The following is a 15,911-nucleotide window of genomic DNA, read 5'->3' as shown; positions in this document are numbered from 1 at the left end:
AGTGGACGCATCCCATGGCACCAAGGACTGATGTCATGTTTAGTATATGATGAACTGCTGAGTATCGCTCGGCAGTTCATCAATACGAAGCATGTGTAATGGAGAAAGGGAAGAACCTGACAGAGTTTGAATGGGGAATGATATATGGCACTAGAAAGGCAGGAGACAGCATACATTGTCAGCTGTTTGAAGGCCACCATAGTGAAGATCTGAAGAGAGAGACACACAACCACTCAACGTTCTGGGACAAGGAGACTACCACTGGTTGACAGTTGATAATGGTGAGTGGCATGCACTGTGTAGGACAACAGACAGCTCATGGTCACTCAATTAATGGCAGACTACAAGCATGGCGCTCAGAAACATTTCTCACACCATCCAGCGGATTCTCTTGCAGACAGGCCTACAGAGTAGGCAACCTGTTCATGTGACCACATTGACCAACTGTCACTGACACTTGCAGTAAGGCGCCTCTGTAGCCAGGTGGGCAGGAGTAGTAGTGCGTAGCACACGCTTCTTGACTAGACTGGGTTCGAGCCCGTGACCACCAAATATGGAGGATGCGGAAAGGTCATGGAATGACCACTGCACATTCCCGGAGCAATATGGCCTTAGTTGCTAATGCACATTCCCGGAGCAATATGGCCTTAGTTGCTAATGTTGTCTGCACTGCTCACATTCAAAGCCTAAAAACCAAAACAACAACCTACAGTAAATAGGAACAACTGGAAAAGAGTCACCTGATGTGATGAATCGAGGTTCCAGCTCCATCATGCCGATGGATAGGTATGTGTTTGGCGGGGTGGCAAACGGGTGAATAGCTGCGACTAGAGTGCATGGTTAGACAAAAACATGCCAGTGGCAGTAGTATCATGGTTTAGGGCATGTTTCCATGGACATTACTAGGACCCCTCATTATCATTGAACACTTCCTCGCCGGCTGCTAGACCTGCCAACTCAAAATTGTTTTGGACCAAGTTTTGTCCTACGTGGTAACCATGTATCCAAACAGCCCTGGTCTCTTTCAACGAGACATCTGATGTCATAAGGCCCGCACTGTGCAGGAATGGTTCAAGGATCACGTCCAGGCATTTCATATGCTTCCCTGGCCGCCAAATCCCCCAACATCAATCCCATTAAACATTTGTAGGATGTGGTGAATGTAGCATTCACCAGTCCACACCAATGCCTCAGTTGCTAATGCTCCTAAAAACTAAATAACAACAAGGACAACAACCCCACCAATGCCTGGCTCCATTGCCAAAGTCCAGGACATCCTTCTGTCTTGCTGGTCCTGGCCTGAGGACACTTTTCAGTCTTGTGGAGTCGATGCCATGCTGTTATCACGGCAAAAGGTAGCCCAACACATTATTAGGTAGGTGATCGTAGTGTTTTGGCTCATGAGTTTACATGTGAACACACCTATAAACACATTATTAATGAAAAAACATTATTAATAAAAGCCTTTAATAAAAACATTATTAAATGAACATTATTTAATCCATCTGCCATCACAGTGAAGCAGTAAACTTCTCTGGCCAGGGACCATCAAAACGTATAAAAAAGATTTTAAGATATTTCTTATGTGTCAATGCAGCTACTGCTAAAGTACATGAGAGAAAAACCAAAACAAAACATGCCTCTTACCTCCAAATAAGAAAGATTAACAGTCATTCCATCTGGAACACTCTTCTGCCAGCTTTCCATAAATTCTTGAAGATTAAACTGATAGACAAAAAAATAAATAAATAACTATAAAAACATGCACCCTCACATACACAGGATGTTTCAATTAAAAGACACTACTGTTTTTTTTTTTTTTTTTTTTTTTTATGAAAACCCCAAACATGAAAGGTATCAAAACCTCCAGTACTTAGTACTATGCATGGGTTGAGGGAGATGAGGGGGGGGGGGGGATGCTGGAAACTTTGCTCTGGTTTAGATTTGATGATTTCTAAATTAAAATTCTGCCTAATCAACTGTTTTATTCTCAATGGAAGAGTGTTCAAAACATCATAGATTACCTCTGAAACAAACGTAAACTAATTTCATTTGTAGAAAAGGGAAAAAAAATAGCACATTATTGTAAGCATGAAAAGACACGCATAACTGACCTTGTAACAACTGAACACATGTACTGAAAAGCAAGCAACACATACAACTACAGTACTGTGTTCTTTTTTTTTTTTTTTTTTTTTCAATTACCAAAAAATGTCTTTATGTTTGTTTCAGAAGTACATTTATGATGTTTTAAGACAACCAGATCGAGAAAACAACTTTCCCATTAAGAAAAATTGATTGGGCAATATATAAATTCAAAAATTTCAAACCATAAAGGCAAAAAAGTAGATCCTGATGCTTTTTAATTGAAACAACCCATATATGCACAAGAATTTATATAACAGGATAATTTTAAGGGAAAAAACTACTAAATCAAAACTAGAGGGTACAGAATCAGGCATGATCAATGCCATTGTAAATCACTTGAACATTATATCTGTCTATAACATAATTGTCTATTGTAAATAAAATATATATATATATATTAGCATTAGCATTAGTAGAGGCATATGATGCAAGAAAGCAAGCTTATTCAGCATCAGCCAAAAAAAAAAAAAAAAAACCCTCTCCCATTTCACCCCTCCGTTCGTTCGAAATACCTGTCCAGTTGAGCTTTAAATTTGTTTAGGCTATCAACTTCAACAACAAGTGATGGAAGTCGGTTCCACCAACCAACCACCCGCTTGTGGCCAAAGGCAAATTTCCGCACATCTATCCGACATCCGTCCTTCCACAATTTGAATTTATGCCCTCTCAGGTGATTATTCTGAGCAAGATGAAGAATCCCATTGGCATTGAGCATGCTCAAACCATTCAAAGCCTTATACATCTCTATCAGATCACCTCGCCGGTGCCTAGTCTCCAGACTCTGTAATTTGCAAAACTTAAGCCTTTCTTTGTAAGAGCAACCCTTTGTTCCATTCACTAATCTTGTTGCCCTTCTCTGTACCCATTCCAGCAGCTCTACATCCTTCTTGAAATGAGGCCTCCAGACCTGTATACAGTACTCAAGATGTGGCCTAACCATTGCCTTATACAAGGGAATAATCACCTCCTTATCCCTGCTAGAAAAATTCCTGTATATCATTGACAAGACACCATGAGCTACTCTTGCAGCTTGTCTGCACTGCTCAGAGAACTTCATTATCTGCCTGCACAATTACCCCCAGTTCATTTTCATTCTCCACCACTGTAAGTGTAGTACCGCAGAGTTGATACGTTGCTCTGGGGTTACTGTTTCCCATATGTAGTACTTTACATTTGTCAATGTTAAACTTCATTTGCCATCTCTCAGCCCATCTGTTCAACCTTTCCAGATCCTGTTGCAGCAGCATAGCGTCAGTAGGGTACTTAACAACCCTGCCAACCTTTGTATCATCTGCAAACTTGGACATTAAACTTGATATCCCATCATCAATATCATTCATAAACACCAAAAACAACAGCGGACCCAACACTAAACCCTGAGGAACTCCACTAATAACATTAGTCCACGTTGAGCAGTGTCCATTGATTACCACTCTCTGTCTTCTGCCACTCAACCATCCCCTTATCCATAGCAGCAATTTGCCTCCAATGCCACACTGCTCCAATTTGTGCAGCAGTCTTCCATGTGCAACAGTATCAAAAGCCTTTCTAAGATCCAAATATATAATATCAAAGTTATTCCCTGCATCCAGTTCTTTTGTGACTACGTCATAGTATCCAATCAAACTGGTCAGGCAAGACCTGCCCTTAACAAACCCATGCTGCGTCTGAGCTATAACTGAATTCTTGTCTAGATGATCCTGCAGTGCTTCTTTAAACAGTGCCTCCATTAATTTACCTGGAACAGAAGTTAAACTAACAGGTCTATAATTACTTGTGTCAGCCTTTGATCCTCCTTTGTGAATTGGGGTTACATTTGCACATCTCCAGTCTATGGGTACCTCCCCTGAGTCCAAAGAAGCTCTCATAATTATGGCTAGGGGTTTGCTTACTTCCTTTGCTGCCTCCTTTAATATAACTGGATAGATCCCATCCACCCCAGGTGCCTTTTTTATGTTTATCCTCAACAATCTCTCCTCCACTTTCCTCTCAGTTATTACAAAATCATCCAGCTCACTGCCAATGTTTACTTTACCTACATCATTCTCCTTCCTGAATAACTCCTCATGCGTGAACGTAGATGCAAAATACTCGTTTAGATTGTTAGCCACCTGAGCAGGATCCTCAACTGTTGAACCATCAATATCCTTTTTGCCACACCTTATATATATAAGGTGTGGCAAAAAAGTTCCCGGATTGGTGCTGTTGTGGTCATGTTCAGTGAATTTGAAAATAACTGGAAGTGAGATGTTATTTCAAACTTCCTCCAACAGATGTTGGACTAGATATGATCCAGTAGGCTGACAGGTAATAAGTAACAACCAGTTTCTTTAGTAGTGTTAACATTCTGTGTCGTGATTTTGCAATGGAGTAATGAATATCAAATTTTTCTTTAAACTAGGAATATCTTCACCAGAAACATGAAATGTTAAAAATTGTTCATGAAGACAAGTCGTACCAATGTGTTCGAGTGGGTATGCTGTATAAAGATGGACATGCAGATGTTTGCAATGACTCAAGAAGTGGTCGTCCATCAACCTCTTGAAATGAGGTTTGTTATTTATTGTTATTTGGTTTTTAGGAGCTTTAGCAACTAAGGCCATATTGCTCCGGGAATATGCAGTGGTCATTCCCTTGACCTTTCCGCATCCTCCATATTTGGTGGTGACGGGTTCGAACCCAGGTCTAATCAAGAAGCGTGTGCTATGCACTGCTGCTCCTTCGCACCTGGCTATGGAGGCGCCCTTTTTGAAATAAAAAATAAATAAATTTTCTGTTTATACTCTGGGACGACCATATGATCAGGAGTTCACGAGATAGACAGAATACAAGAAACAGCACCGTATTCAGCAGTCACGGGTTTGAACCCCGGTCATTCAAGGCACGTGTACTTATGCACCCACGTGCCTGACCACTAGGCTATGGCGACCTCGTTGCAAAAGTTCAGGAAAAAAAGGTTGTTCTTTGACCCACAGAATGATGGCTGATGAGTTTATGAATAAGATTATTTGTCAAATTCTGCATAAAGATTTAGAGAAAAGGAAGGTCTGTGCAAAATTTGTGCCACGCGTTACAGATGAGCAGAAGCAAGGAAGAGTGTCATTGTGTGAAGACTTCATCCAAGAGAATAGCAGCACACTCTTGTTACATAACAATGCCCCAGCCCATTCTGCACCTGTGAAGAGCCTTCTGACGAAACATGCCATTTTACAGATCAACCATCCATCCCGCTCTCCCAATCTAGTACCAGCAGACTTCTTCCTCTTTCTCTATTCTCTTGAAATTGCAGCCTCACTTGGGAAATGTATGTGCTTCTATAGGCTCTGAAGCACCTGTAGAATGCAGCATTGACTCTCTCCCCTTCAGGTAAGAATTCTTTGCGAATCACACACCCTGTTTGTCAAAAAACATGATCAGCATCATCTTGATCCTGGATTTCTGTAAACAGCTTTTTTGGGCCTTGATTTTGAAGTCTGCTGCATGCTCTGGCACTTAGTTTCTGGATCATGCTGACACCCAACACTTATCTCCAATGACATTACAGTCGAGGAAATTAGGATTGTTGACAAGTCTGGATGAAGTCTTCACACAATGACACTCTTCTTTCTTTGCTTCTGCTCATCTGTAACGCCGTGGCACAAATTTTGCACAGACCTTCCTTTTCTCTAAATCTTTATGCAGAATTTGACAAATAATCTTATTCATAAACTCATCAGCCATCATTCTGTGGGTCAAAGAACAACCTTTTGCCTGCAATTTCCTGAACTTTTGCAACGAGGTCGCCATAGCCTAGTGGTCAGGCACGCAGGTGCATAAGTACACGTGCCTTGAATGACCGGGGTTCAAACCCGTGACTGCTGAATACGGTGCTGTTTCTTGTATTCTGTCTATCTTGTGAACTCCTCTGATCATTTGGTCGTCCCGGAGTATAAACAGAAAATTTATTTATTTTTTATTTCAAAAAGGGCGCCTCCATAGCCAGGTGGGAAGGAGCAGCAGTGCGTAGCACACGCTTCTTGATTAGACCAGGGTTCGAACCCGTCACCACTAAATACGGAGGATGCAGAAAGGTCAAGGGAATGACCACTGCATATTCCCGGAGCAATATGGCCTTAGTTCCTAAAGCTCCTAAAAACCAAATAACAATAAATAACAATAAATAAATAACAAACCTCATTTCAAGAGGTTGATGGACGACCACTTCTTGAGTCATTGCAAACATCTTCATGTCCATCTTTATACAGCATACCCACTCAAACACATTGGTACGACTTAAAGTTTTGTCTTCGTGAACAATTTGTAACATTTCATGTTTCTGGTGAAGATATTCCTAGTTTAAAGAAAAATTTGATATTCATTACTCCATTGCAAAATCACGACACAGAATGTTAACACTGCTAAAGAAACTGGTTGTTACTTATTACCTGTCAGCCTACTGGATCATATCTAGTCCAACATCTGTTGGAGGATGATCCAGAAACTAAGTGCCAGAGCATGCAGCAGACTTCAAAATCAAGGCCCAAAAAAGCTGTTTACAGAAATCCAGGATCAAGACGATGCTGATCATGTTTTTTGACAAACAGGGTGTGTGATTCGCAAAGAATTTTTACCTGAAGGGGAGAGAGTCAATGCTGCATTCTACAGGTGCTTCAGAGCCTATCGAAGCACATACATTTCTCAAGTGAGGCTGCAATTTCAAGAGAATAGCAGCACACTCTTGTTACATAACAATGCCCCAGCCCATTCTGCACCTGTGAAGAGATTTCTGACGAAACATGCCATTTTACAGATCAACCATCCATCCCGCTCTCCCAATCTAATACCAGCAGACTTCTTCCTCTTTCCCAAGATGAAAACTGCCCTCAAACGAAAGAGATTTCAGGATGCTGATGTTTGTTTGTTATTTGGTTTTTAGGAGCATTAGCAACTAAGGCCATATCCCTCTGGGGATATGCGGCGGTCATTCCCTGACCTTTCTGCATCCTCCATATTTGGTGGTCACGGGCTCGAATCCCGGTCTAATCAAGAAGCGTGTGCTACGCACTACTGCTCCTGCCCACCTGGCTACAGAGGCGCCACAGGATGTTGTGGACATAAACAAAAATATAACAGCTGAACTGACATCATCTCTTTGGACACCACTGACTCTTTTCAGAAACTTCTAGAACAGGGTAATAAGTGCATTCAATCAGGTGGTGGTTGCTTTGAATACAAATGAAACCATTTTTGAGCTCCTTCAACTTTGTGTTCCTTTTATTGCACTAGTCTGCCACACCTCATATACGCACACACACACACACAAAACAAAATATATTGTCAATTATTAATAGGAAACATGGAATGTGGGCATGTGTGTGTGTGGGGGGGTAATTGAGGTTTTGTTATATTAAATGGTAATACCATTCAATATAACAAAACCTCAATTAACCCAGATTAGCAATTTGATTGTGTTTTACCATGGTCAGCTAGGTCAGGAGATTTTACTATATAGCTTAACAGCTTTTTTTTATTTCTGGGTAAATCAGCAAAAACTCAAAAAACATCATGTGCCAGTATTATCAGAAACAAAAGTGAATATATAGAGCCACATAATGTTAGCTTTTAAGTACATATCATTAAATTCTGTATAACTGTATTAAAAAAAACGACAGAAAAAATAATAATATATCTCCATATTTTAAAAGTAAGATTTTGAAGACTAAATGCACAAGGCATAATATGTTATGGGTGAAATTAACTATATAATATCGGTGTAAATACACTATAGTTTCCACAGTGGCATTGTTTGATTTTATCTCATATTGTGGCTACCTTCACAACGAAATAACAGGTTGCACTACTTCGAATAAATAACGCTTCTCTAGCAGAGAAGTCTTGTCAACGTTAAAAATGTGTTGTGTTGAATAGCCGCCTTCATCAATAATTTTTTCCAACACATCACAAAATTTCTCTGCAGCTGCAGAATCGGCACTGGCGACTTCACCACATACTTTAACGTTGTGTAAACCAGTGCGATGCTTGAACCTATTAAACCAACTGTTGCTTGTCATGAACTTAGGTTGGGGTTCGCCCTACTTATCCTTAATATCTTTATAAATACTTATTGCTTTTGCTTGAATGGTCATTACACTCAGGGGCACTCGCTTCTGAATCTGATTTTCGATCCATATTATTAACACCTGTTCCGCCTTCGATATAGCACCTGTTATGTTATTATTTTGGTTTTTAGGAGCATTAGCAACTAATGCAATGTTGCTCCGGGAATATGTGGTGGTCATTCCCTGACCTTTCTGCATGCTCAGTATTTGGTGGTGACGGGCTCATACCCTGGTCTAATCAAGATATAGTACCTGAACGTTGTTTTGTGATCACTGTTGATCTTAAGTGCGTTGATTCTTTGACATGTTCCTTTATAAGCACACTGTCTTTTAAAACAGTATTCACTGTTGAAGGAGCGAGACCTAATTCCCTTGCAATAGATGACAAACTTTGTCCTGCTTCGTACTTCTTAATCATTTTCATCTTCATTTCTAAATCAATTTTGTTTCTTTTCTTGGCACTGCCAGCACTTTCACTTTTCGTTGGTCGCTTTCCCTTCATCATTGTAATACGTAAAAAGAGATGAAGAGAAGTTTCTGAAAATTTGTATTTTATATGATTGAAAATTTCAGTGAAGGGGAACACATTTCAACATAATAGCATAAAAACCCACACAATTGCAGTTATCGGTATTATCGCAAATGCAATAAGGTTGAGTTTACTACCAGTTTATAATTAGATGCACAACAGAAAAGCTCAATAAACCGGAAAGTGCATATTATTTTATGGTTGTGACCTCCAGAAACGTGCTTTAGAAAAATATCACAAAGGCATTCAAAATTGATTCTTATAACGGGAACATGATAATGATGAAAGGGTAGTGCAATTTCCATTATAAATATGACCTTTTAGAGAAATAAATAGCTTAGTAATGTAGTGAAATTTTCAACAACTCAGCGTTGTTATGGGCCTATATGAGAGTTTGAAGGACAGGGAGGATGCCCTCGAAAGATCTAAATTGAGGGGCCCATTAGGCTCTCAGCTGGCCACATCAACGACAGAGCTTGCACTTGGTCATCACGCAACACAGTGGCAACCCCCACGGCAGAATGCACTGGTCCCTCAGGAACTAGTAGTTGTTGGAGACTCTATTGTCAGGGAAACGGGAAACATGCTTTGTAAAAAGGATAGGTGGAACAGGACCAGGGTATGTCTGCCAGGGGCAAAGGTTGATGACGTTGTAGAGCGGATATCATCTTTTAAGGGCACAAAAGGTGATATAGTTGTACACATTGGCACTAATGATATTAGGAGTAGGAGACCGGCAGAATTACTTAACAAGTACAGGTCACTGTTGAACAAAAGCCGACAATTAGGGTTGAATTTGAAAGTGTCTGCAATTCTGCCCAGACACTATAGAACGGAGTATATGATGAGAGCCTTGTTGATCAATTCGGCCCTGGAAAGAATGTGCAAGGCTCAAGGGGTAGAAGTTTTTTCAGCCTGGACTCTACTTGTTAACAGGAGAGACTGCTTCTATAGGGATGGGATATACACTTAACTAGAATGGGTGCAAGAATATTTGTTGATGCTATCGAGGCAGTGTTAGGTGGGTCGGAAAACTGATAGCTTGGGGGGATACAAGGACTAATAGTTTAACAGTAGCCGTAGGCAGAGGTGAAGGTGATTCTTGCACAACTTCTATTAGAATAAGTAGCAACCTGGAGCGTGGGTGTTGGGGATTTCAGGGACGGATGGCAGTCATCCTGAAATAGGTGGGTATATGGGATGTGTTAGGGTAACTAGGAATAGGAGTAGGAGCATGTATACCAATGCTAGAAGTATAGTAAATAAATTTGATGAATTTGAAGTGTTGGTCAAGACATCAAAGGCGGATATTGTTGAATAGCAGATACGTGGTGTCACACAGATATAAGGAATGCTGAGCTGGAATTTGGGGAGTACAATGTGTACAGAAAGGATAGCCAGGGTAGAAAGGGAGGAGGGTGTTATGCTGTTAATTAAGAAAAACATAAAATCAAAAGAAGTGCATCCAGTTGATACAGCTGGACAGTGCACTCTTGATTCAGTTTGGTGTGACATAAGCACTGCGAAAGCAAAAATAAGAGTAGGAATGTGTTATAGGCCTAATGACTCAAATGAGTACAATGAACAATTGTACAGAAACAGATTATTGTTTTCTGCAGCAGCATGTTCGAGAGGCAACTAGAGAAAGTTGATCTGGTTATCAGCAGTGATCATTCGTGTATTAAGAATTTGCAGATAAAGGAACCACTAGGTGGCAGTGATCAGTGTACTGACGTGGGATTTACTTAAAGATTTAATTATCATCAGGGGTAAAGGAAAGGGTTTTTGCTCCCGTAAAGGTGAGTACAGTGGTCTCCGACAGTTTTTAAATTCTGTACAGTGGGATAAACTGACGATGTTACCAACAGTAAATTTTAAGTGGGAAGCATTCAAGGAATTAATCGTGGATGCTACTAAAAGTTTCATACCTATTAAGAAATATTGTTCAAGGTTTAGGCCTAAATGGTTATCTAATGAACTAATGAGACTCGTAACAGAGAAGAAAAATGCATGGGATGCATATAAATTATCAAGCGACTCAGAAGCCTATGGCAGATATAAGGTAGTCTGTAATCAGGTGACAAAGGAGGTTAGGCAGGCGAAGGCAGATTACGAGAAATCCTTGGCAAAAGATGCTAAGAAAAACAGCAAGGATTTCTTTACTTATATAAACTCTAAAAGGAAGGGGATGAATCTGACTGGTCCACTCGACATCGATGGTTCGACTGTTGATGATCCTGCTCAGATGGCAAACAAACTGAATGAGTATTTTGCATCTACATTCACACATGAGGAATTATTAAGGTTTGAAAATGGCAGAAGGTTATCAAATTGTAGCAGAATACTTAATGATTTTGTAATAATTGAAAGCAAAGTGGAGGAGAAATTGTTGAAGTTAAACATAAGAAAAGCACCTGGGGTGGATGGCATCTATCCAGTTATATTAAAGGAGGCGGCAAAGCAACTAAGCAAACCCTTAGCCATAATTATGAGAGCATCCTTGGACTCAGGGGAGGTTCCCACGGACTGGAGATGTGCAAATGTATCCCCAATTCACAAAGGGGGATCGAAGGGTGACAAGAGTAATTACAGACCAGTTAGTTTAACTTCTGTTCGGGGTAAAATAATGGAGTCACTGGTTAAAGATGCATTGCAGGATCATCTAGACAAGACTACAGCAATAATTCAGTCACAGCATGGGTTTGTTAAGGGAAAGTCTTGTCTGAGAAATTTGATAGGATATTATGATGTGGTTACAAAGGAACTGGATGCAAAAAAAATTCTGATATCATATATTTGGATTTCAGGAAAGCTTTTGACACTGTTGCGCATGGAAGACTATTGTACAAATTGGAGCAGAATGGTATTAAGGGTAAGTTGCTACAATGGATAAAAGGATGGTTAAGTGGGAGAAGACAGATGGTGGTAATCAATGGGTGCTGCTCTTCGTGGAATAATGTTATTAGTGGAGTCCCACAGGGTTCGGTGTTAGGTCCACTGTTGTTTTGTATATTTATCAATGATATTGATGAAGGTATATCAAGCTTAATGTCGAAGTTTGCAGATGACACAAAGGTTGGCAGGGTTGTTAATGACAGTAATGGCAGTGTGCTACTGCAACAGGATCTAGATAATTTGGGCAGATGGGCTAAGAAGTGGCAACTGAGGTTTAACCTTGACAAATGCAAGGTGCTGCATATGAGGAGAAGTAACCCAAGAGAAACGTACCAACTGTGTGGTACTACACTTAAGGTGGTAGAAAATGAAAAGACCTGGGAGTAATTGTGCAGTCAGATATGAAGTTTTCTGAGCAATGCAGACAGGCTGCAAGGGCAGGTCATGGGATTTTGTCAATGATATATAGGAATTTTGCTAGCAGGGAGAAGGAGGTGATTGTCCCTCTGTATAAGGCAGTGGTCAGGCCACGCCTTGAGTACTGCGTACAGGTCTGGAGGCCTCATTTTTGGAAGGATGTAGATTTACTTGAGCATGTACAGAGAAGAGCAACAAGATTTGTGAGGGGAATGAAGGGATCCTCTTACCAAGAGAGGCTTAAGTTCTGTAAATTGCAGTGATTGGAGACTAGGCACCTGCGCGGTGATCTGATTGAGGTGTATAAGGCCTTGAATGGGTTGAGCACGCAGGAAAAACGTACGTAAAGTCAAATTTCTGTAAGTCGAGTATTACGTAAGTCGGGGAGTTCCTGTATTTAAAAATAACACAAACTTGACCGAAAATTGAAAGATACAAATAGTATGGGCTTGGCACACCCAGGGTCCTTAGCTGGATATCATCATTCTTCTCAGTGATTTCCTTCTACTTCTCTCTCTCTCTCTCTCTGAAATTTTTTTTAGCTGGTGCAGTATAAGCTTCAGGCTTCCTTGCACTATATGGCTAATAATAATAATAATAATAATAATATTGGCTGTTTTCTGATGATCAGATTGTTCAGTTTCCAATAATTGGAAATAACATTGGAATACTTTCATGTAAATCTGTTTACATGGCAAGTATGCAGTTATATTTATGTAAGGTTCTAGGGTTCACTGGGAAATAATAATCTGAAAGTAACTTAGATATTAGATGTAACAAAGTTGAAGGGTGTAAATGAAGAAAGAGATGGTGTTGTGATACAATCAGATTTTGCAATTACTAATGACCTCACATATTTTCATTTAATACAAGAATACCAGACAATCCTAACCACACACCCAAAAACTTTGATCAACTCAGCAACAATCTTTCAAAGTACACAGTGAATGCTAGTGGTCCTCTAGTAACTTCAGATCACAATTTGGTGATGATCTCTTCTCCAATCAAGCCTCTCTCTCTTTCTAATGGCCATCTTCAGCCTCATGATCAGCATTAAAGGAATGTGATTTCTATATGCATGTTTTCCATTCTTCCTTTTCTTGGTTGAATTACTGTTCAAAATCTGATTCCAATGTTTGCTCAGATTATGTCAGTAAAGTTATGTATGTAGAGATAAAATCCTTTATTTTGCATTCCATCCCAAAATCTCACCTATATTTCCCAGTAAATGTGCTAAGGCTATTCAAGATAAAAATGTAGCATATTACAATTGGCTTTATCCAAATTTCCAGCTTTATTTTCTATATACACTAAAGCTTGCAAAAACAATTGTAAAACAGTTATTAAACAATCCAAACTTAATTTTGAACGGGCTAAGAATAGAAAACTTGCTTCTTGTAGAGCATTTTTGTCTCTTGGCTGCAATTTCTGTCCATCAATACTCCCATTTCTTATAACCTGATGGTTCTATTGAATTCTCAGTAAAAGATAAAGCTAGATTACTAGCATCGCATTTTTCTGCTAACTCTTGCATCAACAATGGCAAACCACCCCTGCCTTATGGAACCCACACAATGCCTTTTGTGGTCTTCCAACAGAAAGATGTTAGAATTCCAAACAATAATGATGCCAAGAAAGCTCCAGGTCTTGATGACATTTCTCCACTTGGTCTCAAAATCTGTGCTCCTGGGTTTGCTTGTGTTCTGTCACTTTTTATTTGCATTTTCTTATTCCATTGGAATAAGAAAATGCAAATAAAAAAGGTGACAAACTCCTCTCCTACAACTGTCAATCACACTGCACTTACCTCTATTCTTTCCAAAGTAATGGAGAAATCCATTAACTGCCAAATCTTAAAACTATCTCAAAACCTTCCATTTGATCAATGATTGCCAACATCATTACCATCAATGTTGAATCATTGATGATATATTTGCTTATTACTCAATTTTGTTGTCATTCAATGGAAACATTTATTGAAACTCAAGTAATTGCTCTTGACATTTATAAGGCTTTCAAATGTGTTTGGCATAAACACCTTCTAAACAAGCTCTCATCTTATGGCCTGCTGATTATTTTTTTTCAATCGGGAATCCAGTTCTCTCTCTTTCTCTCTCTCTGACTGCTCACTATGGGTAATGATAGATGGCCCAGTCTTCTAATTTCTCCATTAATACTGGTATTCCCCTAGGTTCAGTTTTTTCCACTCTTTTCTTCTTATACATTAATGACCTTCTTTCATTGACTTTAAATCCTGTCCACAGTTTTGCCGATGGTAGCATACTACATTATTCTTTCCAGCTTGAGAAAAACCTTGCCCCTCAAATTGTCAAAATATCCATCGCAGAATCCTTAAATGTGGATCCTGATAATTTACCGATGGAGTGAAATAAACTTGATTAACTTCAATCCTTCTAAAACTCAGTGCGTGCTGTCTTATTTCTCACAAAAAACAAGAGTCTACTGCTTGTATACTAATTCTCTATGGCACTGAGATTTCTAGAGAAGATCACTTATCTCTATTAGGGATAACCCTGAATTCTAATCTCTCTTGTTATAAGCACATCATAAATATTGCTTCCTCTGCATCAACATAATGGTTTTCTTTTTCACTTTTGGCATTACTCTTCTTCTAAACAATTACTCACTCCGTACAAATCTCAAGTCCATCCTACCAAATATTGTTACCACAACTAGGCGGTGTCCCTTAAACCTCTTTCAAGCTTCTTGACTCAATTCAAAAGTGGGCAATCAGGTTAATTAACAGCCCATCTCTTATAAAGTATTTCCACTCTCTCTCTATCTCATATTCATACAGTTTCTGTCTTTTCTACAGATACTTCCATGGGCACTGTTCTTCTGAATTGATCTGTAATTCCTCCACTCTCTTCCAAACCAGTCCAAACATGTCCACAAGCAATCAGTATCCATTCCCTGCCCAACTCCAAATGTACAAACGATTTTCTGGAACAACCTTCTTTCACATACATTTTCCAAAAATTACGATGCACATCAATTCAAGTCTAAATGTCAACTGATATCTTCTGTCTTCTCAGCCTTCAACCCATTCATGGTTCTAAGTACTATAGGTTCTAATAGTGTGTTTGGTGTTTTCATAAAAAAAATTATAATAAAATAAATAATAATAATAAAAGTAATAGTTGTTGTAAACATTATTATATGAACAAAAGTTTTATTTAAACTGAAGATGAAATATGTTTAAATAAAAGTGCCCTCACCAATGTCTTGTATCTACTAGTGACAGTTGCATGTTATGGAGCCTTATCATATGACTGATGTTATGTATAACCTGCTCATGTCCATTTGTGTAAAAATAGCAAACCTGATTTCAGTTAACAACCTATCAGAGTATTTCGAAGATGACTAAAACACCAGCTGAACGAAATCGAGAATTATGCAAGAATAAAAGCTTCAAATCCACTGAAGAAGTTTCCCATTTGACAAAAAAACGAGTTCAAAAACCTAGAGAACAAAAAAAAAAAAAAAAAATGGAGAGTTCAATAAAATCTGCTTCTCGCGGTTTTGATCAACATCACCCTTCTACATCGTCTTCTCATCAAGAAGCTGAACCGTCGACATCACAAAATTATATTCAAGAACTTCCTGAAGATTTTGATCCAGAAGATTTGAGATTTTCAATTGATTCCTGATCCGACTTGGCAGGGTATCTTGCAACGACCAGCTTCAATTGCATCATATTTCAGCTCAATTACTTGTTGTAGACACTCCACAGATTTCAACAGTAGTCGAGCATGAAATCATTTACAAGAACATCGAACATGACCATACGTCCTATAAAGAAT

The 15,911-nt window shown here is 39.2% G+C and overlaps 1 protein-coding gene across 1 annotated transcript in view; it reads right to left on the bottom strand.

The window, feature by feature from the left end:
- LOC150085555 (sister chromatid cohesion protein DCC1) overlaps positions 1-15,911 on the bottom strand; it is a 300,470-nt gene that overhangs the window by 39,882 nt on the left and 244,677 nt on the right. The window contains exon 9 of the mRNA XM_090373339.1: positions 1,648-1,725. Within this exon, the coding sequence (XP_090229465.1) occupies positions 1,648-1,725 (78 nt within the window). The remainder of the gene's footprint in view (positions 1-1,647; positions 1,726-15,911) is intronic.

The sequence above is a fragment of the Mastigoproctus giganteus genome, chromosome 5, assembly GCF_048544385.1.
Source record: "Mastigoproctus giganteus isolate SK-2022 chromosome 5, ASM4854438v1, whole genome shotgun sequence".
NCBI lineage: Eukaryota > Metazoa > Arthropoda > Arachnida > Uropygi > Thelyphonidae > Mastigoproctus > Mastigoproctus giganteus.
Note: the sequence above shows the minus strand (reverse complement) of the source record. Positions and strands in the feature narration are given on the sequence as shown.